At 38.7% G+C, this 25,893-nt stretch overlaps 1 protein-coding gene and 1 pseudogene across 5 annotated transcripts in view; one reads left to right on the top strand and one right to left on the bottom strand.

Annotated features, from left to right (window-relative positions):
* The window catches only part of ATP13A4 (ATPase 13A4), a 120,012-nt gene that overhangs the window by 11,031 nt on the left and 83,088 nt on the right, over window positions 1–25,893 (bottom strand). For 2 of the 5 annotated variants that reach the window (XM_025869156.2, XM_073895520.1), the window contains exons 18-28: window positions 25,217–25,341; window positions 20,603–20,766; window positions 19,636–19,758; window positions 18,310–18,389; window positions 16,810–16,852; window positions 16,280–16,389; window positions 14,293–14,389; window positions 12,898–12,970; window positions 5,485–5,656; window positions 4,250–4,443; window positions 2,841–2,929 (exon numbers count right to left, since the gene is read on the bottom strand). In XM_025869156.2, coding sequence (XP_025724941.1) covers window positions 2,841–2,929; window positions 4,250–4,443; window positions 5,485–5,656; window positions 12,898–12,970; window positions 14,293–14,389; window positions 16,280–16,389; window positions 16,810–16,852; window positions 18,310–18,389; window positions 19,636–19,758; window positions 20,603–20,766; window positions 25,217–25,341 — 1,270 coding nt within the window. Of the gene's footprint in view, window positions 1–2,840; window positions 2,930–4,249; window positions 4,444–5,484; window positions 5,657–12,897; window positions 12,971–14,292; window positions 14,390–16,279; window positions 16,390–16,809; window positions 16,853–18,309; window positions 18,390–19,635; window positions 19,759–20,602; window positions 20,767–25,216; window positions 25,342–25,893 lie in introns of those variants that run through there. The other 3 variants (XM_073895504.1, XM_073895515.1, XM_073895525.1) reach the window with 3 other exon arrangements.
* LOC112823487 (large ribosomal subunit protein eL22-like) lies at window positions 9,845–11,404 on the top strand (annotated as a pseudogene).

The following is a 25,893-nucleotide window of genomic DNA, read 5'->3' as shown; positions in this document are numbered from 1 at the left end:
ATATATATAATAGATATGTATACTGAATGGATGGCTGGCTGGATAAATGAAGGGATGGATGGATGGATGGATGGATGGATGGATGGATGAAATGAAGCCAAGTGCACACTGCTGGACCCGGCACTGCCTCATACACTGCCTTCTACACCGGGGGATTAAAAACTGGTACAACTCTGTGGAGGGCAATGCTATTAAAATTAAAAGTTCAAAATCATTTCTGGGAATTTATCCTAGAGACATATTTGTACATGCCTGAAATGATATAGGTATAAGGTTATTTCATTGCAGCTTTGTTTGTAATAGCAAACATAGGAAGCAACTTAAATGTCTATCAGTAGGGGACTACATACAAATTATGGTACATATATAGATTGAAATAATTATATTAGCATAAAAAAGGAATGAGGAAGCTTTATGTACTGCTATGGAACAATTACCAAAATACACTGTCTCATGAAAGAACAAGGTGAGGGATCATGTATGTGGTTGGGGCAGCCATGAACACGCTCCATGCAGGTGTCCTACTGGGAGAATAAGCGGCAGACGCTCCAGTGCTACACTCGGAATCTCCCACCATGTCCACCCCGAGGCCACACTTCCCATGGGTTGCTCATAGTTAATAACTAAGGATGGCAGGCCTTCTCACTGCTCTCATTCTTGTGAGACATTAGACACCTCTGATGGGCAACTGTGTTTGGGCTTTCTTAGAATTGCACTGCAGCTGGGGCACCTGGGTGGCTCAGTTGGTTAAGTGTCTGCCTTCAGCTCAGGTCATGATCCTGGGGCCCTGGGATCGAGCCCCGCATCGGGCTCCTTGCTCGGCAGGGAGCCTGCTTCTCCCTCTGCCTCTTCCCCTCCCCACTGGCCTTGTGCTCTCCCCGCCCCCCATTCACTCTCTCTCAAATGAGTAAGTGAAATCTTAAAAAAAAAAAAAAAAAGACCTGCACTGCAGTCTGAACCCCTGCTCATCTGGCCCTCCTTACCTCCCTCCTGCCTTCATGGGGGTCAGACCCACATCATAGTGTGGGACCCTCCCGCTCCTTTTCTGGCTTCCTAATGTTCTTTCCCCTACAGGCAGTTCCTCCAAAGCTTGCTTACACATCTCATCTCACCTTGCCATCTCCAGCTCAGAAGACCTGGACAAATGTAATAGTCTGCTACTATTTGTGTAAAAATGATATATATCTGTGTATGCATATGTATAAAATATGCCTGAAAGCATATAAAATAAAGTGGTGTCATCAGTTGCCTCCAGAGAGGGGACCTGGCAGCTGCGGGAAAAGGATGTGAGGCTATAGGGTTTCTAACTTTTGAATTTTAAACTGTGTGGATGTGTTCTCTATTTAAAAAATTCAAGCAACTTCTTAAAAAAATGAGGAATAACTAGCTATAAAACAGCAGGACTCCATTTAAAATAAACTTCATAAATCAGTCAATGCACATTTATAATATATGAAGTTTCAAGTTTCAAAGACGGAAGGATATAGTAAATAATGTTACAATTTTCTTTGCCTGCATATTCACTTTATAAAATGTACCCACAATTTTGTGTAATAAGAAAAAAAAATTATTATTTTTAAGATGAGCAATAATTCTCTGCAGACTCCTTTGCAGTCATGTTGGCAATGACCTCACACAGGTTCCCCCTAAACTAAACAGAATCCCTATTTTCTTGTACCGGAGATATCAGCCTCTCCGTAAGAGTCTTTGCTTTTAAAGAGTGTGACTGAACCTAACATGTCGTAACCCTAACTTCTGCAGGATTAAGAAGTTTTAACTCACTTGGAAGACTAGTGGGCAAAGACTATCTTCATGAGGACTCACCCTAATTCACGGAAATATTTAACAATAGTGGCAATTACAGTGTTAGCCACAGTGACACAATTATCAAAATGAAAACCAAATGTAAACATTAGTTTGTATGTCACATGTCAAGAAGGGTTTGTGAAGGTTTTGCTGGTTCGTGATGAACTGTGAGCTCCTAGTGCTCATCTCCATGCAAGAACCTAATCTACAACAGTCAGTCAGTCAGTCATTTACTGCCATTATGTGCCATGGGCTATGTTAGGCACTGGTAATATGAGAATGAACAAGATAGGATCTTGACCTTCGTGAAACCTGTCTTTGAGATGGAGAGGCGGCCAGGCAGGCTCACGCAGCACTAAGTAAAAAAGCTCATTTCCTTTTACCATCTCTTCTCTATTCTACTTATTGGTCTAAAGGACATTTGGTAATAATGAACTTCTAATTCGAAAGTATAGGCTAAAGGAATAGAAATATATATTTTCCCTTGCTCAGATATGTAAAAATTGTCTCTTAGCTTGAAATTTGTCCAAAATTACACAATATAAGACAATTCATGAGGTAAGTTATGGCTCTTTGCAAGCAAGTTTTGCAGACATTAAATATGAACCTATAGACAAACACATTTTTAAAGAGTTTTTTTTAAAAAGATGTAAATACAGGTTTGAGAATTAACGAGATGCATGTTATAGGCAAACTGTTTTCAACAGCTTCAAAACAGAAGCATTTAGGAAAAAATCTCTCACACTTGAAAGAGAATATATATAAATAGATTTTTCTATTCTTACAGGGATCTTTTAAAAGAAAAATGCTCAGTGTTTCTGAAATACTTGGAAATCAAGACTAGATTGAATCTTATTTCCTGGCCAGCTTAAATAGAAAATATGAATAAAGCCAGTATTCTTTTTAACTCTACTATTCAAAAAGAATAATCAGTGTCAAGAATCTGTGTCAACTGCAATTGTGACCTGCTTCTTGAAGTCAGGATGTAATAAAACTACAAACCATCATCATCATATCCCAGAGATAAGACTTACGTCCAAACGCCTATATAGTTCTGGAATATCAGCAAATAAGATGAAGAGACACACACTCAGCTGTATGACCAGCACAAGGACGAATATATCTGAGGAAATAAGAACACAAGCTGTCATTTAGAGAAATCAGAGTATAGAGTGTCACATCTATTGATAGACATAGTCTAGATTAACACTGACTAAATTTACTTGATTCCTACATCCAAACACAGCATAATAAATGGAAAGTACTCATTTCTATGCAATGGGTCTCACCTCCACAATTTCTATGCCTGTCCTTGAGGCGAGTGGAAATTTTCACATGCATGTTGTAAGCTTCAATTAATAAAAGTAAGAAATAGAGAGAGAGCAACATTGACATAATATATTTTCAAAAAAATGCCTTGAAGACATTTAAGTATCTGAGTTTCTTTAATGCAAAACACCTGCCTCAAATCCTTTTCTGGAAAAAAAGGAGGGCTGTAAATAATCAAATGTTTAGGGCGCCTGGGTGGCTCAGTTGGTTGGGCGACTGCCTTCGGCTCAGGTCATGATCCTGGAGTCCTGGGATCGAGTACCGCATCGGGCTCCCCGCTCAGCGGGGAGTCTGCTTCTCCCTCTGACCCTCTGACCCTCTTCCCTCTTGTGCTCTCTATCTCTCATTCTCTCTCTCTCAAATAAATAAAATCTTTAAAAATTTAAAAAAAAATAATCAAATGTTTAAATTCAGTCATGTACAGGTCAGCATCTGACTGCTTTCTCATCCTAAGAAGGAGAAGGGCAAAATAATTTTCTCTGAACAAACAAATTCTTATGAGGATATTGATTCTTCAACTTGTGCTTCTAAATTTTCCCAATTAGAGAGGCAGTGGTGGGGCATACAAATAAATGTTCCAAGGGCTAATCCGGTCACCCACTTCTAACACATTCCCACCCCAGCCCAGAATGTAAGGCGGTGGCAGGTACTTTGGCCAAGAACCTCCACAATCACTATGGCCAGGTTCCTTCAGGAGGGACCCACATCCAGCCTGCCAACCACACAATGCCATCTTAACCATTGTCTTAATGGCAGGAGATATGTTCCAACTGAGTGCTGTGACACTTCTCTCCACCTCCTCCTGGATGAACTCTGACACGTACTGACAAGTAAGGAAATAAATGAGCCATCCCTATTTGGAGTGACGCCATGAAAAGACAGCTAGATACAAACTTCTGGTGAAGGAAAGAGTAGAGAAAGAAACCCTAGAATTTAATGTAGTTTTGAGGGAAGGAGCAAAGAATGAGGCTGCACAATGTGTTTTAGAGAGCCCTAGAGTAGAAGTCAGCAAACCCAAGATAAGTATCAACTCTGCAGCTGCTCCCTGAGTGACCTAGGGATATCTGTTCCCTCTGGTGACCTCTCACTTCTGATCTGGTACAATGCTACTCACAGTTTGTATAGATGGGCTGCCTAAATGGTTTTCCTTTAGAGAAAATAAGAGCCACAATGATACAGTTGATTGTTCCCAAGAACCATATGGTAGTGTTCTCAAAGCTTGTGAAGGCACCATTACTTCCAATTTTTTCTGGAGCAGTTGGAGAAATGATTAACTTTGAGATGCTTTCATTTTGCAGTGTGCAGACACTAAAAAGGAAACAAAAAGGTAATGAAGTAAGATGACTGGTCTTTATGGAACATTTGTATCTACAGGACTCCATGCCCTCCGTGTAATTACTTATACTTTGGCAAAGAATATACTGAAAAGTAAGGAGAAGGAAACCAGCACAGATAGATCTATATTTTGGATAGATGGATAGATAAAAGATAGATAGATGATAAATAGATAATAGATAGATGATAGATAGATAGATAGATAGATAGAGGATAGCTAGATAAGCAAGTTATATATTCAATAAATCGGACACCCATCATGTGTATTTTGGCTATGTGGGAAAGACGTGAGTAAGTCATAATTCTTCCCTCTCATCGCTTAAGATCTCTAAACATTTATAAATAGGGTGACCATATAATTTGTCATACAATAAGCACAGATTTGAATGTGAAAGGAAAAGACAAATATCATCAGAAAAACTGGTAGTTGCCAGAGGAGACATGAGTGAGGGGGATGGGGAAAATCGATAAAGGGGATTAAGATGTACAAACTTCCAGTTACAACCGAATAAGTCACAGGGATGCAAAGTACAGCATAGGGAATATAATCACTAATATCATAGTAACATATGGTGACAGACGGCTACCACTTATCATGGTAAGCACTGAATGATGTACAGAATTGCCAAATCGATAGCTTGTACACCTGAAACTAATATAACATTGTATGCCAATTATACTTCAGTAACTAATTAATTAATTATACATAAGTTCATTGTTATATCAGGCTTAAAGTGGGGCTGACTGGGCAAACTATAATGTATGGTCACCCTAGATATAAAAGATGGTCATAGATCATTATGACACAAGACAGGCCAAGGTAAGTGCCAAAGAATGATATCCTCAAACTGTGCTACAGGGAAGAGAAGATCACTGGAAATTTTCCCAAGGGACTTAAAGAAGCCAATGCTTCTAGAAGAATGAAGAACCATTTGTTTCCTGTCATAAGGGCCAGATGATATTTGATAGAAATTGGAATGTGAGATGCTGGAATCGGGGCTTTGATAGTAGTACCTGTGCATCTCCATGGAATACCAAGGCTGCCTCTGAACCAGAATGAAGCCCACAATGTGCATAGCCAGGCTGAGAAGAATGTTGAAAATCACAGAGAGCAGCAGAGGTGGGGAGATCAGCCGTCCTGCAGGCCTGAAAGGCACCAGCTTGGGGTAGGCACCATTCAAGTTCACTACAAAATAAATTCGAGTTTTATATTTGTGAGAGCAGGAAAATGTTCTATTCCTCATCAGAAGAACAGTGTAACTTCTTGGGCCCACATATCCAAGCAAACTGACAAACTGGAGTACATCATTTTTTTGAGGGAACAAAATAACAAATGGACTCCAACTCAAGTCATATGAGAAATTCCTAAGAGAGCAGACAGAACAATCATGAGACATTTTTATTTTTGCCTATTAAACGAGAAAAGGCCATCAAATTAGAGGTGAGGACATGATGAAATGCATACTCTCGTACACAGCTTATGGGAATGTACATTGACACAAACCTTCTGCCAGGCAATTTGACAGTAAATATGAAAAGATTGAAAATTGTTCATAACATTTGACATGGTCATTCCTGGAAATTCACCTAAGCTAAAAAATGCAGAGATATAGAAAGATGTTCATTACTGCATCATGTACAGTAAATTATGGTACTTCTAGATAATGAAACAACATACAGTCACTTAGAAGTAATGCTTTAAAATATTCAATGACAAAATGAGGAGTGACGTCAGAAAAATGGCAGAGTAAGCAGCTCCAAGTTCCCATCCTTCCACAGAAACATCAAAAAACAAGCAGAAACGGTCAAAACTAACTTCATCATAACTCTGAAAAACAAAGGCTTATAGCAATCAAACATATGCTAAATCAAAAAAAAAGGCAGCTTAAAAATGGTAGGAAGGTTCTGTGTCATTTTTACTTGCCCTTGCCACACCCTTCTTCAGCTCAGTGGCAACCTCAAAGTTGTGTTGTTCACACACACACACACACCAGAGAGGACTCTGGTGTCTGGTCACAGGAGGAAAAGAGCAGACTTTATCACAAATCATTGTGTAGGTCTGTTCTAATCTGTTGAGGGTTACCTGAAGGACCGGTGCAAGGTGCTCATCTCTCTCACCTAATGCAAAATTTAACTCAGGACAGCAACATACACTGCTTGAAAACATTGTAAGCCTAACCAACTACCCACAATCACCTGGGGCAAAAGATTACAGTTGAGACATAAAATAACAGCCAAAATAAAGAAAAGCTAAAGAAAGTTTCTTTGGGAAATTACAGCATTCAAAAGCACCTGTGTATACGGGGGACTACAGGAAGCCATGCACACCCCTAAGGTAAGATACATGCTCAGAAAAGACCAGAACAGCCCCTCAGTTTTCAGCTCTGGATGATCTTCGTACTCAGTGCAAGCCTGGCTAAGTGTTGAAGTGCCCGAGCACAGAATAAGTCTGCAAAGGTTCTTCTTTGTTCATGGTTTTAAACTCATGGAGGTCGAGAAAAATCTCAATCAAAACACTGCCTGAGCAAAATCCAAAGGAACAGAGATTTCATTGACCACACCTAATAACTGATACAGTCTGCAAAAATAGTTTGGGGAAGTCACTAAACAAATGGACTCTGATAGTCTTCAAAAAATAGCAAAACAAAAACCACCAAGCCCTAGGCAAGGGGGTAAATCTGATTTCCAGAGTTATCACACTATAATATTCAATGGAACAAAATAAATTGACAGAAATCATCTCTGAGGAAGCCTGGGCATTGGACGTATTAGACAAAGACTTTAAAACAACTGTTTAAAATATGCTTAAAGAAATCAGGAAGCAATGTATGAACAAAATGAAAATGTCAATAAAGAAACAGAAAATATGAAAAAGAGCCAAAAGAAAGTCTTTTTAAAGAATCCTTTTTTACAATTTCTACTTCTTCATTGACACTTCATTTTGTCCAGTAGAAGTAACTATTTGAGCAAATATAAAAGACTGTATTATTTTATTTTTGGCTTTTAGTTCCACTTTTTATTCCTACCTGGTTTAAAAGACAACACATAAAAAATAATTATATATCTATGTTGTTGGGCACACAATGGATAAAGATGTCATTTGTGGCAACAACAATATAAAAGGAGGAGACAAAGTTGTGAAGTAGCAGTGTTCTGCATGCTATTAAAGTTAAGGTATCAATTCAAAGTAGATTATTATTATTTTAGGATGCTACATGAAATGCCCATGATTACAAGTTATGTCAGAGCTAGCATCATATCCAAGGGTGAAAGGCTGAGAGCTTTCCCTCTAAGATAGGAACAAGACAAGAATGCCCATTTCATGACTGCTATTCAACATTGCACTGAAAGTTCTATCCAGAGCAATTAGAAAAGGAAAAGAATTAAAGTCATCCAAATTGGAAGGAAGAAGTAAAACCACCTCTATTCACAAGTAACATAATCCTGTATATTGGGAATCCTAAAGAATACACAAGAAAATGACTAGAGGGGCACCTGGCTGGCTCAGTGGGGAGAGCATGTAGTCTTGATCTCGGAATCATGAGTTTGAACCCCACACTGAGCATAGAGCTTACTTAAAAAAAATAAACTCCTACTTAGGCTGTCGAAAGAAAGAAAGAAAGAAGGGAAAAAAGCAAGCTACTAGAGTTAATAAACACATTCAGCTACATTGCAGGATACAAGATCAATGCATAAAAATCAGTTGTGTTTCTATACCTTGGCAATAAACAATTTTAAAAAGAAATTAAGAGAACAATTCCATTTTCAAAAGCATTCAAAACAATAAAATATCTAGGAATAAGTTTAGCCAAAGAGGAGAAAGAGTTGAACACCAAAAATCACAAAACTTTGCTGAAATAAATTAAGCAAAACATAAACAAAAGGAAATACATCAGATGTTCATCGATTGGAAGACTTAATACTGTTAAGATTTCAATATTATCCAAGGTGATCTATAGATTCAACACAGTCTCCATCAAAATTCAAATGACTTTTTTTCAGAATATTAAATTTGATCTTCAAATTCATGTGGAATTAAAAGGGGCCCTGAATAGTCAAAACAATTTTGAAAAAGAACAATGTTGGAGGACTCAACACTTCCCGATTTCAAACTTACTATAAAAAAAGTAATCAGAACACTGTGGTAAAAGCATAAGGTAATGGCATATAGACCAGTGGAAGAGAATTGAGGGTCCAAAAATAAACCCATACATCCATGGCCAATTATTTTCATTATGAGTGTTAAGGCTATCCAATGGCAGAAAGAAGAGTCTTTTTAACAAATGAGGCTGGGACAACTAGATTTCCACATGCCAAATAAATGAAATTGGACCCCAACTTCACACCATATAGAGAAATTAACACACACACACACACAAATCAATGACTATTATACTTAAGTATAATAGCCAAAAACCATAAAATTCTTTTTAGAAAACACATGGTAAATCTACGCAACCTTAGATTTGACAATGGATTCTTAGATATGACAGCTAAAGCATGAGCTATAAAAGAAACATATAGATACATTGGACTTAATCATAATTAGAAGCTTTTGTACATCAAAGGACATTATCAAGAAAAGGAAAAAACAACATAGAATGGGAGAAAATTTCTGCAATAGTGTGTCTGAGAAGGTTTTAACAGCCACAACATCTGAAGAACTCTAGAGCTCAACAACAAAAGAGAAAAATCCAGTTAAAAAATGAGCAAAAGACTTAAAGAAACATTTCTCAAAAAAAGACATACAAATGACCAGTAAGTACATGAAAACATACTCAATATGATTAGTTATTAGGGAAACAAATTCAAAACTATAATAAGATACCATTCCATACTGACTAGGATGTGAAAACAATCTTTTTAAGTTAAATAACAAGTGTGGATGAGACTGGAGAAATTGAGATCCTCATGCAACAATTGTGAGAGTGGAAAATGATGTTGTCACTCTGGAAAATAGTTTGGGTGTTTCTCAAAGAGCTAAATATATGATGACAATAGGACCCAGCGATTCCATTCCTATACCCAAAATAGAGACAGGGATTCAAGCAGATACTTTATGCAGATGTTCATTGCAGCACTCTTTACAATAGCCAAAAGGTGAAAGCAGCTCAAGTCCATCAACAAATAAATGGATAAACAAAATGCGGTATACACATGGAATAGAATATTACTCAGCCATAAAAAAGGAATGAAATTCTGAGACATGCTACAACATAGGTAAACCTTGAACACACTATGATAATTGATATAAGCCAGACACAAAGGAACAAATATTGTATGGTTTGATTTATATGAAATAACTTGAATAAGCAAATTTATAGAGACCAAAAGTAGACTAGAGGTTACCTGCCAGAGGCTGGGAAGAGGAACAATGGGGAGCTGTTACTTAACGGGTACAGTTTCTGTTTGGGGTGATAAAAAATTTGGGAAGTAGATAGTGGTAATGGGTTGCGCGACACTGTGAATGTCATTCATGCTCCTGAACTAGATACTTAAAAATGTTGAAAACAACAAACTTTATGTTATATACATCTTACCAAAATAAGAAAGAATTAAACTATTTAATGATGTTAAAATAACACAGGGGAAAGGAAGGAAAAATAAGATGAAAACAGAGAGGGAAGCAAACCATAAGAGACTCTTAACTATAGGAAACAAGCTGGGGGTTGTGAGAGGGGAGGTGGGTGGGGGGATGGATGGGGTGATTAGGTGATGGGCTTTAAGGAGGGCACTTGATAGAATGAGCACTGGGTGTTATATGCCACTGATGAATCACTGAACTCTACCCCTGACACTAATAATACACTATATGTTAACTAACCTGAATTTAAATAAAACCTAAAGAAAAGTACTTATAAAGTTAAATGAAAAAATGTATGCACAACTATATAGAGAACGTACTTCAAATTTCTTCATTTACACGTATATATCAAAACCCTTTAATTGGTTAGTTCTGAATGGTAGAATAACAGTGTTTTTTTTTCCTTTGTGATATCTTGCAATGTTTTCAATCTTCGTTTCACAATGAATATATATTAATAATCATAAGAACAAAAAATAATCAAGTATTTATCAAAAAACAGAGGAAAACCTGGAGATGCTTTCTACTGAGCAGAGAACAATCATGAAAGACATGAAGGGTGTTTTCAAAAATCTGGAAGAAAGACCGTCCTGGGGAGAAAACCCAGACTACCCTGTACCACCACAAATGGCAGAACTGGGAGGGGTGGAAGTTACACAGAGATAGGTTTGCCTTGAAATGAAGGAGAACTCTCTTAACAGTATGGACTCTCCGAGGGTGTACTTTCCAGAGATTTGACCAGTATTTCACGAGCCCCTCAGATATGTTAGGCACTGTCAATAGTATTGGGAACACAGCAGTAGCCAAGATAGACAAGGTGCTGTTCTCACAATGCACACACTCCGGGAGAGGGGAGGCAGGAAAATGCAAATAAAAACGTAGATAAATATCATAATTTTAGACCGTGCCATACACGAAAAAAAACAGAGCACAGTTGTGCTTCCTGCCTCCATTGCCACCAAGCCCCTGTGAAAAAGCTTATGGCAAAGGGAAGCGAAAAAAAAAAAAGTAGCAAGTTCTGAAATTTGCCCTTGACTGCACCCACCCTGTAGAAGCGAGAATCAGAGATGCTGCCAATTCTGAGCAGTTTCTTCAGGTGAGAATCAAAATGAATAGAAAAGCTGGGAATCTCAGGGGAGAGGTTGTAGCCACTGAGAGGAGCAAGAGCAAGATTATGGTAACTTCTGAGGTGACTTTTTCCAAAAGGCATTTGAAATATCTCTTCAAAAAATACTGAATTAGAATAATCTATGTGATTGGTTGAGTGTAGTTGCTAACAGCAAAGAGAATTACAAATTGCAATACTTCCAGATTAACCAGGCCAAGGAAGAGGAGGAAGATGAGGATTAAAACTCATTTATCTGGAATATTTGTATGAGTTCTTGAATAAAACTTGGGAACCAATAAAATAAAATAAAATAATAAAAAAGCACAGTTGTGTGATAGAGAATAATTGGCTTGGTGACTACTTAAAGTGACCTTCCTGAAGTGGTGACTTTTGAGCTGAGATCTGAATAATAAGAAAATTCAAAGCCATATAAAGATTGAAGGGGAGAGTGTTTTAGGCAAAGGAAATAACAAAAACAAAGGTACTGTGGTGACCACAAGTTTGGCAGTGCTCAAGAGACTGAAAAACCAGGCTGCCTGGAACAAGTGAGTAGCAATGTGGTTGGAAGTGAAGGTGGAGAAGCAGGCAGGGGCCAAAGCATTTGAAGCAAGTGGATGACAATAAAATTTAGTTCTTAAAAATAACATTCTTACTACCCTTGGAAAGGTAAATGGGGGTGAGGGAAAGCAAGATCAGTTGTAAGGTTGTTGTAGGAATCCACAAGGGAGCTGACATTGCTCGGTGACCAGGGCTACAGAGCTGCGGATGGAGAGGAAAGATGCAGCATAGCTTCTGCAGGTAGAGCCAACCGGAACTTCAAAGGTATGGGATGTGAAGGGTAATGAAAAGAGAAACTAAGAATGGCTCCAGGTCTTTGAACAACTGGGTAGATAGTGGTGCTATTTTACTAGAATGTAAGGAAGGGAATTTTTATTTGTTTTTTCTTTCACCGATATGTTCAAGGTGCCTATTTCAGTAAGTAGTACAAACTCGGCACTCAGTCAGTAGTTAATGATTTTGTTGAATATCAGATCTGGTAGAAGATAAGAAAATATATTTATATGCTGATGAGAATGATCCAGCAGATCAGAGAAAAGTTGATGATGATGGAGAAAGAGATTATTACAGAAACAAAATCCTTGAGAAGGTAGGAGGTAGGACTAAAAGTACAGATGGAATTGTTGGCATTTATATTTAACAGAGAGGAAAGCAGAGAATATGGTAAAGATGACGGGGAGTGGATGGGTTGGGGGGAAATCCTACAGCAGGAAAATTGGGGAGACAATTCAGAGGTGGGAGTGGGAGTGGCCTGATGGAAAGATTATCTTCAATCTCCATTCAAAACCCCAAAAGGCTAGGGCTTAAAGTTGGGAAACATAAAAACCATTCAGCTTCTATAAACTGGGTACATTTCAACTGTAATTATAACAGAAAGCATACTGAAGTCAGCATTCCTGATTTTCAAAGTTCATTTTTCATCTTAAATGTTTAGTGACCATTATGGAAGCCCCATATTTTGTGGAAAACAGCAAAAGAACTAGCCATATTTTCCTTTGCTAACACTTTTCTTTCAACCCAACACTCAAAAGTAGGGGTCCTACGTCCTCTTTCCCTCTCTGTATGTACAAACGGGAATAAGTCCCGCATCCCCGAGGCTACAACTGGTGTCTCTTCTGGTGGACCTTCTGGGGCAGAGGGAAGGTATATTGAGGGGAGCAAAGAAAGTTTTTCTTACTTGTTATGCCAATAAGAGTTGTGATGGCCAGATCCTGGAACAGAAACTGGTAATTTGAAAGGCTGTTTGTCTCCTGAAAATAAAAAGGAAAGCGGCTCAAAAAAGTTATGACATTCTGGATGAAGTCTGACATCAACTATATTCATTTTGTCACTGCAACACAGGATTTTACAAGGAGATGGTGCAGCCAGGGTCCTGTCCGTGTTGGTGAGAGTACCAAAGACAAGGCTGTGAAAACCTCCCTAGCCAGGAGGCCACCTTCGTGTGCTTTCCGGCCTCGGTCCTTTGCGAATCAGTATCCCCTTGTTGAGGGGGACATCTCACTGTACTACATTCATCTCTGATCTCTTTTCTACCTGCTAGCAGAGAAGTCAGGGTTTGGTCTGGCACAATAGAAGAGTGGGTTCCCAGGAGTAACAAGTGTTAAGCATGTGGTGATCTTACAAAATTTTACCTACATAGCTTCTCCTTCTCTGGCTCATTCATTAATGAGTGGGGAAAGACATAGGTAATCTTAAAATAACAGAACTAAAACCTTTCAATCCAGAAGCAAGAGGGCAGGACATAGAGATGAATCTAAGGAATCAGCAATATGCTACTTGTACTAGCTTATGAGAGTTAATTGCTAAGTTTTCAGGGATCTTTTTGAACTGGTTGTTAAACACGGTCATTATAAAAATTTAAGTCATACAAATCTACCATTAAATACATTGTGCTAAAAACAAAGCTAATAAATACCCAAAACCCAGCACTTCCTAACCATTTTCCTACATTGTGCTATTACCTATGCTCTTTAAGATATTTACAACTCTTGTATCTCTGTGGTGCAAATACTACATAATGGCAAGCTACTGTATATCTCTTCCCAACTCCATGTTCAGTGACAGCAGGTAGACAGCTTGAAACCAGCCATGGTGGGAGTATTAACACCATGAAAGTTGGCAAACATTAATAAGCAGGGCTTGTTTTTCCAGAGAGAGCCGGCTATGAAACATTTACCAGCAACCCCAATCAGAGAATCATCTCTCTAATGAATGGTACACTAGGGTTGAGTCACACTGGAACAGGGAAGATAGAGACCTGGTCCAAGGAGGCAGAAGCAACAGCGAGAAAGTGCTGTGTTCTGATCCTCAGCAACCACTGCATTAAAAAATGTCAGAGAGTCAAAGAATTGACACCATCAACTTTTCCTGTGTACATTCATCTAATTGAATATAAATTTTAAAATTTAAAAATATAAAATACTTAAAAAAAATAAATAAAGGTAGTTTTAGAGGGGCTATTGGTGCTCGAAGTTCCCCACACGCACTGTTCCTTAAGAGGCATTGCTGATTAGGAGGGCACCATCACTGGTTTTGGTCCTCACTAACCAAGAGCTCAGGTCCCCAGTCATACCCAGTAGAGCAGCAGAACACCAACATACTGAATCATGCTGTACAGAGCCATGTACTTAAACATGCAAAACGAGGTAACCAGAGCTGCACGGCCTTCCCTGTGTGAGAAAAGAAATGAAAACGTGAGGAAGTGAAAGGAATAGAAAAAAAATGAGGTCAGTTACTCTGTGCTGTTCAGCTGAGCTCAGGAGAAAAAAATCAAAACCCTGATTATTCAACTGTTTGTCTGACCGACTGGACAGCCTTGAGCCAGTCGGAGCTGGCTGTCAGGATATGCTAAATGACTAGATTTTCAGGAAACACTGATTCCAGGCCAAGGTCCACACGCTTGGTCCAGCCATGGAGCCCAGGCTGCGTGTTAGTCTTGCCCTCTCTGTGGGGACTATGTCAGTCCAGAGTCAGAGGGCCTGGGAACTAGTCCCAGGTCTCACACCTACACACTGATGTCACCTGGAAGGTCAGTTTCCTTCTGTTACAGTTTCTTCATCTGTGAACTAAGGGATTTAAATAAGATTGCAGCTTGGGGGCTATTTTCGCGCAGGTTGTTTCACTTCATTCAAATCTCATTTGGCAATCCCAGCTTTTTCTGAAACTGGACTAGAACAATACTGCACTCAAATTAGTCATATAGGGAATTTAAATAGGCTGAGAACAATGAGCATGCTTGTTTCTGTTACTGTTGATTGACTTTGAGTAAAGAGTATATATTGACAGCATAAAATAGATGACTTATGAAACGTCACTTTTATCTCTTTCATTGGAAAGAAAAGAGAGTTTAAATTTCCTTCTGGTCATAATGTTTTCCTGGGATTCCAAAACCTGATTTCAAAACAGGCTTTTTCCTGTTTGGGGGCTCTGCTGCTATCATTTGCCCTACCAGACCATACTTTCTCTTCATCTCTCGCCTCCTTAGAAAGGCTTTCACATACCATCCACCTGCAGCAGCCAATTCCACCCGCCCCCCCAGTCCCTTTCCTCCTTTCCCATTACCCTTGATTTATCCGTGTATGTGTTTATTACCCGACTTCTTCATCAGAAGAAAACTTTATGAGATCAAGGGATGTATGATTTACTTTCTTCTGGGCCGTCAGTGTCTCCGCCAGTCCCTGGAACTAAGTGCCCTACTCTATAAATATTTGTCAAATACATGCATAAATTTCTTAAAAATTGGGAGAAGCTAGCCAAATCATTATTATTGTAATGTGGTGGGAATAGTATGATATTTGTAGAAAAAAAATATTTAAATAAAATCAATTTTAAGCATTTCTAATCCTATATGGCTGTTTGAGCTTGGGCACATCAATTGAATGTCAATTTCATTATTTGCAAAAAAAAAAAAAAAATGACCATCCCTACATCTCCATGCTGTTTTGAAGTATAAGATAGTATGTTTTAAAGCACTTCACAAACTGTAAATCCATGCTAGTTATAACAGCCCAAAATGGCCACAGTGCTAACCGTCTTTAACATTCAAATAAAATACAGCTGAAGGACATATTCTGGGAAGTGGAGATAAAGCATCAAGGGAAATTTTAGTAGGAGCAGCAAAGATGAGTAAATATTTTGAAAACTGGGGATGGAAAGGATATTCCAAAGAAGCATAAAGAGTCAAGAGGGAAAGAGGGCAAAAGTGGGGAAGAGAACATTTCTGTCCATCCCCCCGTCATAAAACATCTAAGGAGATCCGTGTAAAAATAACAATAATAAGAGTATGATCGACACTTTCAAAGCAGTAACAAGTTCCAGATTCTAATTTTCTAAAAGTAACCTATTGAGTGATTTTCATTAGAAATGCCACTGTTCTCCCAGTTATTTTTAACTCCTGGTAAGTCCACTTGGGAGTAGATTGGTTGACTGCATTGTCCTGCAAAGCACGCTCCCCACCCAGGGACACAAAGTTTCCCTGCTCTTTCCCTGGCAGAACAATGGGATCTGCACCTAAAAGTCAAAAGAGATTAAAACAATACTGGTGGAAAGCATCTACTTACTTGATAAGGTGAGGTACACACTCAATGTTTGGAGTTTTCGAAGTGAAAGGTGAGGCCACAGATGCCTCCTGCTCTGATAAAGAGATGCCCACGTGAGCCATTTTCAAAGCCTGAAAGCAAAGGGTCAGCTTACTCTCCATACACACTCTCATACATCTCTCCTGAGGCCACATAAGAAGAGCCTGTCAAGCTAGCCAGTGTGGTTTGTGGACCCAAGCACTAGCCAGGAGATGACCAGATTTTGCTCTGCCTACTGTGTAAGAAAAAGATAGCACTGGGACACTTAGCCAAAGAAGTGGGGAGTCCAGAGCCATATTCTACCCCATTTGGTCTATACCAACCACTGAGTCATTGTGTGGCTTTGATCAAAACACTCCCAAACCCTCCATATCAGTTTCCCCATCAAGAAGAATGGAGGTAGTGTATATCCCAGGGATACTATCTCTAAAGAACTCCAGGCAGGCACAATCAAGCGTAAGTCTTGGTCTGTTCTAGTGCAACTATGACCCCACACACCAGCAGCTACTTACCCCACAATCATTGGCCCCATCACCGCACATACCTACAAAGTAACTAAAAGGGAACCATGTCAAATGTAAGGGATATCAAAGCAATTTTACTTGCTAATTTCTCTAATTAAAAAGATAAGATGAACTTCATTACTGAGGATTCGAACTGATTATTTATTTTAAGGGAGTTTCCCTAAAAGTCTAGTTTGACTAAAAGTAAAGTGTGACTCAGCAGTCTAGCGCATCATTCCTGACTCCAAGCATTTCAGCGAGACCCTGCACATAGCTGTTTAGGAAGCAGCTTTGTTGGCTGTAAAGTGGGATGTTGACAGTTAGATGATGTGACACCATGGCACAGTGAAGAGGGCATCGGATTTGAAACCAGACTGAGATCTTTGACCTGATCTCTTGGCCATTTGGGCTATGATTTTTCTCTCCTACAAAGTGTTATAAGTATTCAGTGAGGTGCTGTATGGAAAAGTGCCTTATAATTTCTAAAACAAGAAACAAAAATTACTTGATACTGTTCATAGTAACAGGCGAGGAGATCTGCCATCTTAGCAGTCACTCTACTAAAAAATGCAGTGCCGGGCCCAGACTTTGAAGAAAGAAAACACATCCCTGCTTCAGGATCACTTTTTGAGGTTGAGTACAGACTCCTGGCTTTCACCGTTGACAAACATTATGGATAGTCTGCCTTTTAAGGTAGGAGTACTCTCACAGCATTTACAGAATTGGCTATACTTCTCTTCCACACTGTCATACTCGTTTACTATCTGGGTTGTCAACCATGTGGAGAAGACAGGGCTTTCTGAATCAAGAAGCTTGCCCAGTGACTAAATCAAGTAGGAGGATGAAGTAGGAATGAGTAGGAGTCACATCTACGTGGTCTAGCACCAGAAGTAAAGAAATCTTCCAGGACTCCATGGGTTCTATTAACAAGAAATAAAGGGTCCTAAGTAATGGGCACATTATTTGAACTGTCTATTCTGTAATGGAGACCCTTTACAGAAGAAGAGAATTATTTTTCTGATTTAGGACAGAAAGGATGCTCTGTCATATAAATGTTTTAATATTTTTAAGGTTATGTGAATCTCTTGCTATATGAATCTCCTTATATCAGAACTGTAATGATAACTTATAAAAATAAAGTCTAAATTCTCATTGTACCTTCAGGAGCTGAACTCAAACTACCCTTCCAGGTTCATTTCTCACCATACACTTTCATGCCCCATATGTTCTAGTCCAGTGGTTCTCAACTCTGAATGCAAGATTGACTTATTTGAGGAGCTTTGAGAAAACACTGACGTCCAAGCCTCAAGTGAGCAACTGAATCAGAATCTCTGGACAAAGGGGTCCTGGTATTGCTACTTTTTCAAAACTCCTGAGGTGACTGTCATATACAGTTAGGTTAAGAACCAGTGCCTTAGCCAATGTAGGTGACTTCCTGTACCTCTTATACTCTCCCTGACTGTCATGCCTCCAGGCACTTCATACCACCTGAAATGGCAAAGAACCTACTCCAGTTTCTGAAATTCTTCCACCAGACTGGATTTCTGCCCAGGAGACATTCTTGCAAAGATGGTCCCATTGATCAGTATCTGTAAGGAATCCAAGAGAAACTTTATCATGTCAGTTAGGCATACATGAAATAATTGATAATACTCAGAACACTGACTGGGTAATAAAATCCATGAGTGGCAAAAACAGTTTGTTTCCAAGAAGTCCATTTTTGGATTTTAAGATGTTGAGAACTTGGTTATAAAATAAGTGACCAAGGAGACCAAAAATCCGTAAAGACGTAATAAAAATATTTGATTAAAATGGTGATCTTCAGGAATTAGCTGAGCTGCCATAGACAATGTGGTCAAAAAAATCCTGAGCTTAATGGAATCTTGAGCCAGTAGAATAGGAGAAATTGCAGGATATCCAGAGGTTAACATCCCAGGAAAAGGAAAGGAAGTAACTGCTTCTCAGAAAATTGTTCAGAACTAGCAGAAAAACAGCCTAATGATGAAATAGTGACAATTTGTGGTCTTTGATTTAACCAGACCATCTGGACTTGACCAATTGTGAAGCTCAGCTGATATCCCAAGCCTAATTTGGGCTATGGAATACTGATGGTTTGGAGATATTAAACATATACCAGCTCCATCCACCTGAACTTTATCCTATAGAATCTAAATTCTTCTGTGTTAAAGCTCCATATTCCCTGCTCTTCTTGGCAGTAACTCAGCTTAATGTTTGATCAGTCTCAAAGTCTTTATTCTTTTTTTTCCCCTAAATAGTACCTAAGAGGATAAGCAATTGAGTTAAAAAAAGAATAAAAACAATTTATCTTTGCATTACACTGGATACAGTCTTTTTCTAGTTTGTCTACATGTTATATATAAAACTTATCTTCCCCCACTATGAGTTTGTTCTTCATCAGAAAAGTGTTGTTTGTCTCTCTTTTGTATAGAGGTTCTCTATCAAAAACCTAATGGAATTCCTCTATTCTTGGCCTGCCTTCCTGTATAATTGCTGGATTTCCACTATACTAGGAGACCCCTCACCATGGCAATATAAAGACAGCCACCCAAAAGCAATCCTTATGACTTGAAAAGTCCCTAATACTTTATTCCTATAGATGATGAGAAATTGGCTAATTAAATTTACTAATTTTAATCTAGTAAGAAACGAGACAACAAAAATATTTGCCTCTTTTATGATATATTCAATAGATATGTATTACCTATAGAGGCTTGAAATTACTTAGGAACATGCTCTGTAAGTGACATCATCAGCATCTTTATTGGGACACCATCAGCATCTTTACTGGGAGATTGATAGCCTCTTAGAACTTACCTTTGGCAGTAGGCTGCTGAAATGTTGACTTATAACTTGAAAAGATTTTCCACTTAAGGCAAAATGGTAACTTCCTTCTCTGCCATTATCAGAGACTTCTTCCCTGATATTAATGTAATTATTCTGCAAAGCAAGACACAGTTACTTTAGACACATGATAGAGTGGTAAAGGACCACAAATATATCAAAGAGAAGGCAATGATGACAGTCTAGGGTCTCTCTTTAAGAGTCACACTACATCTCTGATTCCTCAGAGAAGCGCTTTCTCTTTGCTGGATCAATCTTTGCACAACACAGCCTCTAGTGAATAGGAAAATAACACTTACTCATGTCTTGTTCTCATCCTGATTTGATCTTGGTGAGTCCCAGAGAAGAGCACATTTCACACATTTCAAGTGTAAAATACAAAGCGCTGCAGCTTAACAAATCTCTCCCTGAAGTGAGAACTTACAATTTGTTTTCTTATAGAATTAATATTGTTCCACAAGGACACAATAGAGATAAGATACTGACAAGATTGGGAATAAATGTATAAAACTTTTTTCCCACCCTGAAGACATAGTCTAATTTTCCAATGCACACAGCAGTTTCTCTCCCAGGGACTAAATCTCCCTTGGTTTTTGATAGAGAACCTCTATACAAAATGGACCCAATGGGATGACTAGCAAGCAAGAGGAAGATGAGAAATTAGATTCACAGTCCTGCTTACTACATTCTTTCTCATATAGAGACAACAACTTTATTACACTTAAAAGAATGGATTCTTCCCAGCACCCAGGAAAGCACTATACATTAAAGCTCAGTAGGACAGTATGAGAAACTGGTAAGAGTTCTTCAAACTGCATATGTGTTAGACATTTAGAGAAATACGTTGACCCTAACTGACCTGTACATCTCGCCAGTCAAAGCTTCTCAGTAGCCAACACTGTGAGCCATAATATGGCAGAGGGTCTGTTTTTAAGTATACCTGATTGCTATATGCAATGTGTTTCTTTTCTTCTACTAATTTCCAAGTCATAGATGCTGATGGGGACCCAGTGGTTTCATTTGCTTCAATGAGAATGACTTTTTGGCTTTCAGAAACCATTCCAGACTTCCTGGCCACTGTTATTGCAGTCTGAAGATTGTCACCTACAAGAAAGGAGGAGTATAGCAAGATGAGGTTGAAGAAATAGAATCAATTCATGTATGGCCTGGAAAACTAGAGTAAGGAGTTCAGAGCTTATTTTAGGTGTGAAAAGAAATGATTTCTAAGTCTCTCTCACTCTAATTCTCCATGGATTCATGATCCCTTTTGTGATTCTTGTTGCTTTTCATCTGGTTACTTCATAGCCTACCAGTATATTCTTTTCCAGAGAGTGGGAAGAAAAAATAAGAAGGCAAATTTCAAATCTATTTCCATCATTTGTTAGCTTGGTAAACATTTGGCAAAATCCCACTGATTTAATACAGTATCAGGTGGCTCCACTTTCAGCCAAACTGGAATAAAACCACTAAAATCTGTCTCTCCCGCTGATTACAGTAGAAAACTATGGGCAAAATACAAAAAGCAACTATCCAAGGCTTTTGAAAAGTAAACATAAGCAGGCAGAATGTGGAAGGGAATCGAATCTGGAGAAACAATCTACAAGGTGGTGATATATTCTTGGCTTTTTTTCTCTCTCTCTCTTTCCTCTCACATGTTTGACCTGAGTGTGAACCCCAGTCCCAGAGCTGTGAAGGAAGCTAAAACTCCAAGAGAATCTTAGTCTTTCTGGCCAGAGAAACCAGAAGAAAAAGAGCCTGAAGGCTGAAGAATTATAGGGCAGACCCAAGCAAGGAGACAGCTAGACAAAAGACTAACTCAGTATATGAACTCAACTCAGAGTTGTGCATGTGCAGAACAAACCCAAAGAGCAGAAGCCTCAAGAAGTGAACTATGATATTAATCACCTCTCATGTCCTAGAGTTTGTTTGCTAAAGCAAACAAACAAACAAACAAAAATAACCTCAACATTCTCCAGAAGATTTTAACAGGATCTAAAGTCTCACAATATAATAGTTTAAATGTTCAGGGTATTCAACATACAAAAAAAACCTGGAAAATATGGTCAATTCTCAAGAAAAAAAAAAAACAATCAACAGTTGCTTATCCTAGGATGACCCAGATGTTGGGCGCACCAGACAATGTTTTTAAAGCAGCTCTTATAAGCCTCCTCCATGAGGTGAAGGTTAACACTCAAAATAAAGGATGAGATAGAAGTTCTCAAGAGAAAAAAATATACTCTATAAATAAGAACCAAATGACTACTTCAGAATTGACAATATAATAGCTGAAATAAAAAATTCATTGGATGCTCTCAAAAGCAGAATGGAGATGACAGGAAAAGGAGTCAGTGAATTTGAAGCTAGATTAATAGAAGTTATACAATCTGAAAAAGAGAGAGAAAAATTTAAAAACGAAAGAACAGAGATGGAAGAACAACAACATTCATCTCATTAGAGTCCAGGAAGGAGAGGAGAAAGAAATGAGAACAGGAAAAAAATGTTTGAAGAAATAAAGCAGAAAAGTTCTTAAATATGGTAAAATATTTAAATTTATAAATTTAAGAAACTCAGTGAATCCCAAGCAAGATAAATTCAGTGAGAACCATACACAGAAACATTATAATCAAAAACTTCTAAATACAAAGATAAAGAAAATATCTTAAAAGCAGCTAGAGAAAACAATATATTATATATTAGGGAATGATTATTCAAATTATCACAGATTTCTCATCAAAAATCATGGAGGCAAGATGACAGTGGAATATCCTTGAAGGGCTGAAGAAAGAACAGTCAACTCAGATTCCTATAGCTAGTGAAAGTATCCTTCAGAAATGAAGAGAAATAAAGACATCCTTAGAGGAAGGGAAACTAAAATAATTTGTTGCATATACATGACAACTGTAACTTAAAAGACAGAAGGCAGAGAGGACTTTTATGGTTGTAAGCGTTCTTGAAAGGGTAGGTACAGATGTTGTGATTCCTAGAGCAACCACTAAACAATAAATAATATAACACCTGGCTGATCCCTAATATGGCTTTCTTCAGGTTTCTACCAAAGTACTTATAAGAATCTCCAGAAGAGCTAACTAGTGGGCAAGAGCTTCTCTACTCTGAGGCTAGAGCCCTGAGAGCTAAGATGTATCCTCCACATGCCTCAGCAGGGCACCAAGAGTTGGGCTGCTTTGCAACACAGGACCATTTTGCTACCCACCACCCCAGAAGTTCAACTGTTTGGGATATTCAGCCCAGGCCTGAACCTCAATGATCTGACAGAGAAATATAACAACCTATTTAAGAAATCCCAGAAGCTAAACAGGAAAAGATCAGGCAGAACAACCAGAACACACGACAAGCAAAATAGAGTAGTTGCTGAAGATAGATGAAACCTGCATTAAAACATTAAAAATAATGAGTGCACTTAAGAAAAGTCAAATGTGGGGCGCCAGGGTGGCTCAGTCGTTAAGCGTCTGCCTTTGGCTCAGGTCATGATCCCAGGGTCCTGGGATCGAGCCCCACATCGGGCTCCCTGCTCCGCGGGAAGCCTGCTTCTCCCTCTCCCACTCCTCCTGCTTGTGTTCCAGCGCTTGCTGTGTCTCTCTCTGTCAAATAACTAAATAAAAAAAAAAAGAAAAAGAAAACTCAAATGTGCCCTCTTCTCCCTACCCACCACCACCACCAAAAAAAAGGGGGGGGTTTAAGGGCCATTCCCACCCCAAAACATGATTTCAGAACTTAACATTTAAGAGGTGACTTGAGGGAGATAATGGTCATTTTTGGAACCTGAGTTTGTGGTTTGGAAAAACTGGATGCAAAAAAAAAATTTTAAAGCACAAAGCAAAATTATAACAGATACAAGAATCACAAGAAGAAAGATAAGAGACTGAGAGGATAGATCCAGGAAGCGTATCATATGAATAATAGAAATTCCAGAAGGGAACAAGGACGAGACTGAACAAAGGCAACAATTAAAATGAACAATAGAAGAAATTTTCCTGACAGGAAGAAGATAGATTAAAAGTGCTCACTATGTTCCACACTAAATTAATGAAAAAAAGACAAACATATAGACATACCCTAGCAGTATTTCTAAACTCCAAAATTAAAGAAAAGGATTATATACAGAAGAGAACAAATTGCCTACAGTGGACTGTCATTAGAACTGTAATAACACCTAGAGATCATTAAGAAAAAGAAAGGACTATAACCCCCAAGTCCTATACCCAGACAAGATATCATTCACCTGTCAGAGCAAAGAAAGATATCTGGTATATGTAAGAAATCAGAGAGCATATCACCCTTCCATCCTATCCAAGGACAACTCTTGAGAAAAGAAAAATTTAACCAGGCAAGCCAAGAAACAGAACAGAAATTCCTCTGTGAGGGCAGAAGTGAAGAGGTAGGGTACAGAATAATGTATTCTTATTTAATACTAAGGATAGATTGTGAGAATGTGTCAAATAAGTGCTAAAGAAAGATTTTTGAAACAGAAGGGTCATAATGTAAAGGGAATTCTAAGTAGTAAATTAACTCAGCAATACCTAGAAGTTGGATTGAGGGACTAAAAAGGGAGAGGGTAAAAGTGACCCCAAAGTCTCTTGGATTGTGGGGGTAGGATGGGGGATGGAGAGGTACAGAGGAGAAAGTAGAAGTATCCTGGAGTTCCCTGCAGTGACACTGGGTTCAGGGGAAGTGGCTGGGGAATATGGGTTCCAGTGGGGAAATATTATGTCTTGGTGACACAATTATCAGAGTTAAATGCACCTGAGTTAAAAGCAGGGAAAGAAAGGCATGCACTCAAATAAATAAATGCATTAAGAAAGCATCTATTCCCACGTTCTGCATGGAGCACTGGGTGTTATGAACAAACAATGAATCATGGAACACTGCATCAAAAACTAATGATGTAATATATGGGGATTAACATAACAATAAAAAAAAATTAAAAAAAAAAAAAAAAGAAAGCATCTATTCCACTCAGAAGCATTCATTAAGAAATTCCACACACTTCTCTTGCATGATCCTTTCTCACCACTTTCCTGTTTGTGTGATTTCGGGTTTGAGAGAAGTACGGGCATAGCATTTTTTTTACCACCAGAATCATAGGTCTCAATCTTGATGGGCCTTCAGTGTAGTTTGCAAACCACGCTGACTAAGCATTTCTCTTCCCCTAACATTTAACAACAAAAATCATCATCTTTGCATGGCTCACATCTTCTTATCAGGCAGGTATTATCTCAAATGGCCCCTCTCCAAGAGGACACCACATATAAATTAGCTGGTCAAACATACTTTACCACATCACCCTGTCTTGTTTCATGTACCTCATAACTCTTATTGCTAGCTGCTTATTTGATCAATTGATTGATTTTCTATCTCACCCCACCTGAATAGAAACTTGGTGAGAGCAGTAACTTTGCCTTTTCTTTTGCTAATCTCCAATACCTAGAATGGTGTCCAACCCACAGTAGGTAGTCAACAATCTTTGGGAAATGAGTGAATTTTGTCTATTTCCACATCAAATTCTTTCTGTTTTCACGTACACTTTGCTCTATACCTGTGACCATTACAGTTCTTATCCGGGCTGAGATGAGCTCTTCCAGAACAGGTTTTGTCTCGTCCTTCAACCGATTCTCCAAGATTAGCAATCCCAGAAATATCAGGTCTGATTCTACTTTGTCCCTGGAAATATATACATATAATTGAGCAGAAATAGCACATTATGGTCTTTCTTAAGGGAAGAAAGACAAAAACAAAGGCAAATATGTTCCTATCAGAGTGGTTCCCACTTACTCACTCAAGCACCATTCCTGAACCACTGAATACGTGCCAGGGAATACCCAGAAAGAAGACAGGAGGGGACATGAAGGACACTGAGATATTTACTCTGACTGAATCAGTTGGAAGAGAGAGTATTTATTAAGCAAAAGATTTGCTTTTTTATTTTTAAGGATTTTATTTATTTGAGAGAGAGAGGCAGAGGGAGAAGCTCAGAAGCTCCCCGCTGAGCTTGATGTGGGGCTCCATCACAGGATCCCAGGACCACAACCTGAGCCGAAGGCAGATGCTTTTAACCGACTGAGCCACCCAGGTGCCCCAAGCAAAAGATTTGTTTTAACTTTCATAGAGAACGAATTAAATGACCCAAAGTCTTCTTTCTGCTGTGGCTAATCTGATTTCCAGCACCTCACCTGTTAGCAACCACCAGAGAGGAGTTCCAGCTCTGGTACAGAA

Source organism: Callorhinus ursinus, unplaced genomic scaffold (assembly GCF_003265705.2).
Source record: "Callorhinus ursinus isolate GAN/ISIS: 27379988/994484 unplaced genomic scaffold, GSC_fseal_2.0 scaffold1, whole genome shotgun sequence".
NCBI lineage: Eukaryota > Metazoa > Chordata > Mammalia > Carnivora > Otariidae > Callorhinus > Callorhinus ursinus.
Note: the sequence above shows the minus strand (reverse complement) of the source record. Positions and strands in the feature narration are given on the sequence as shown.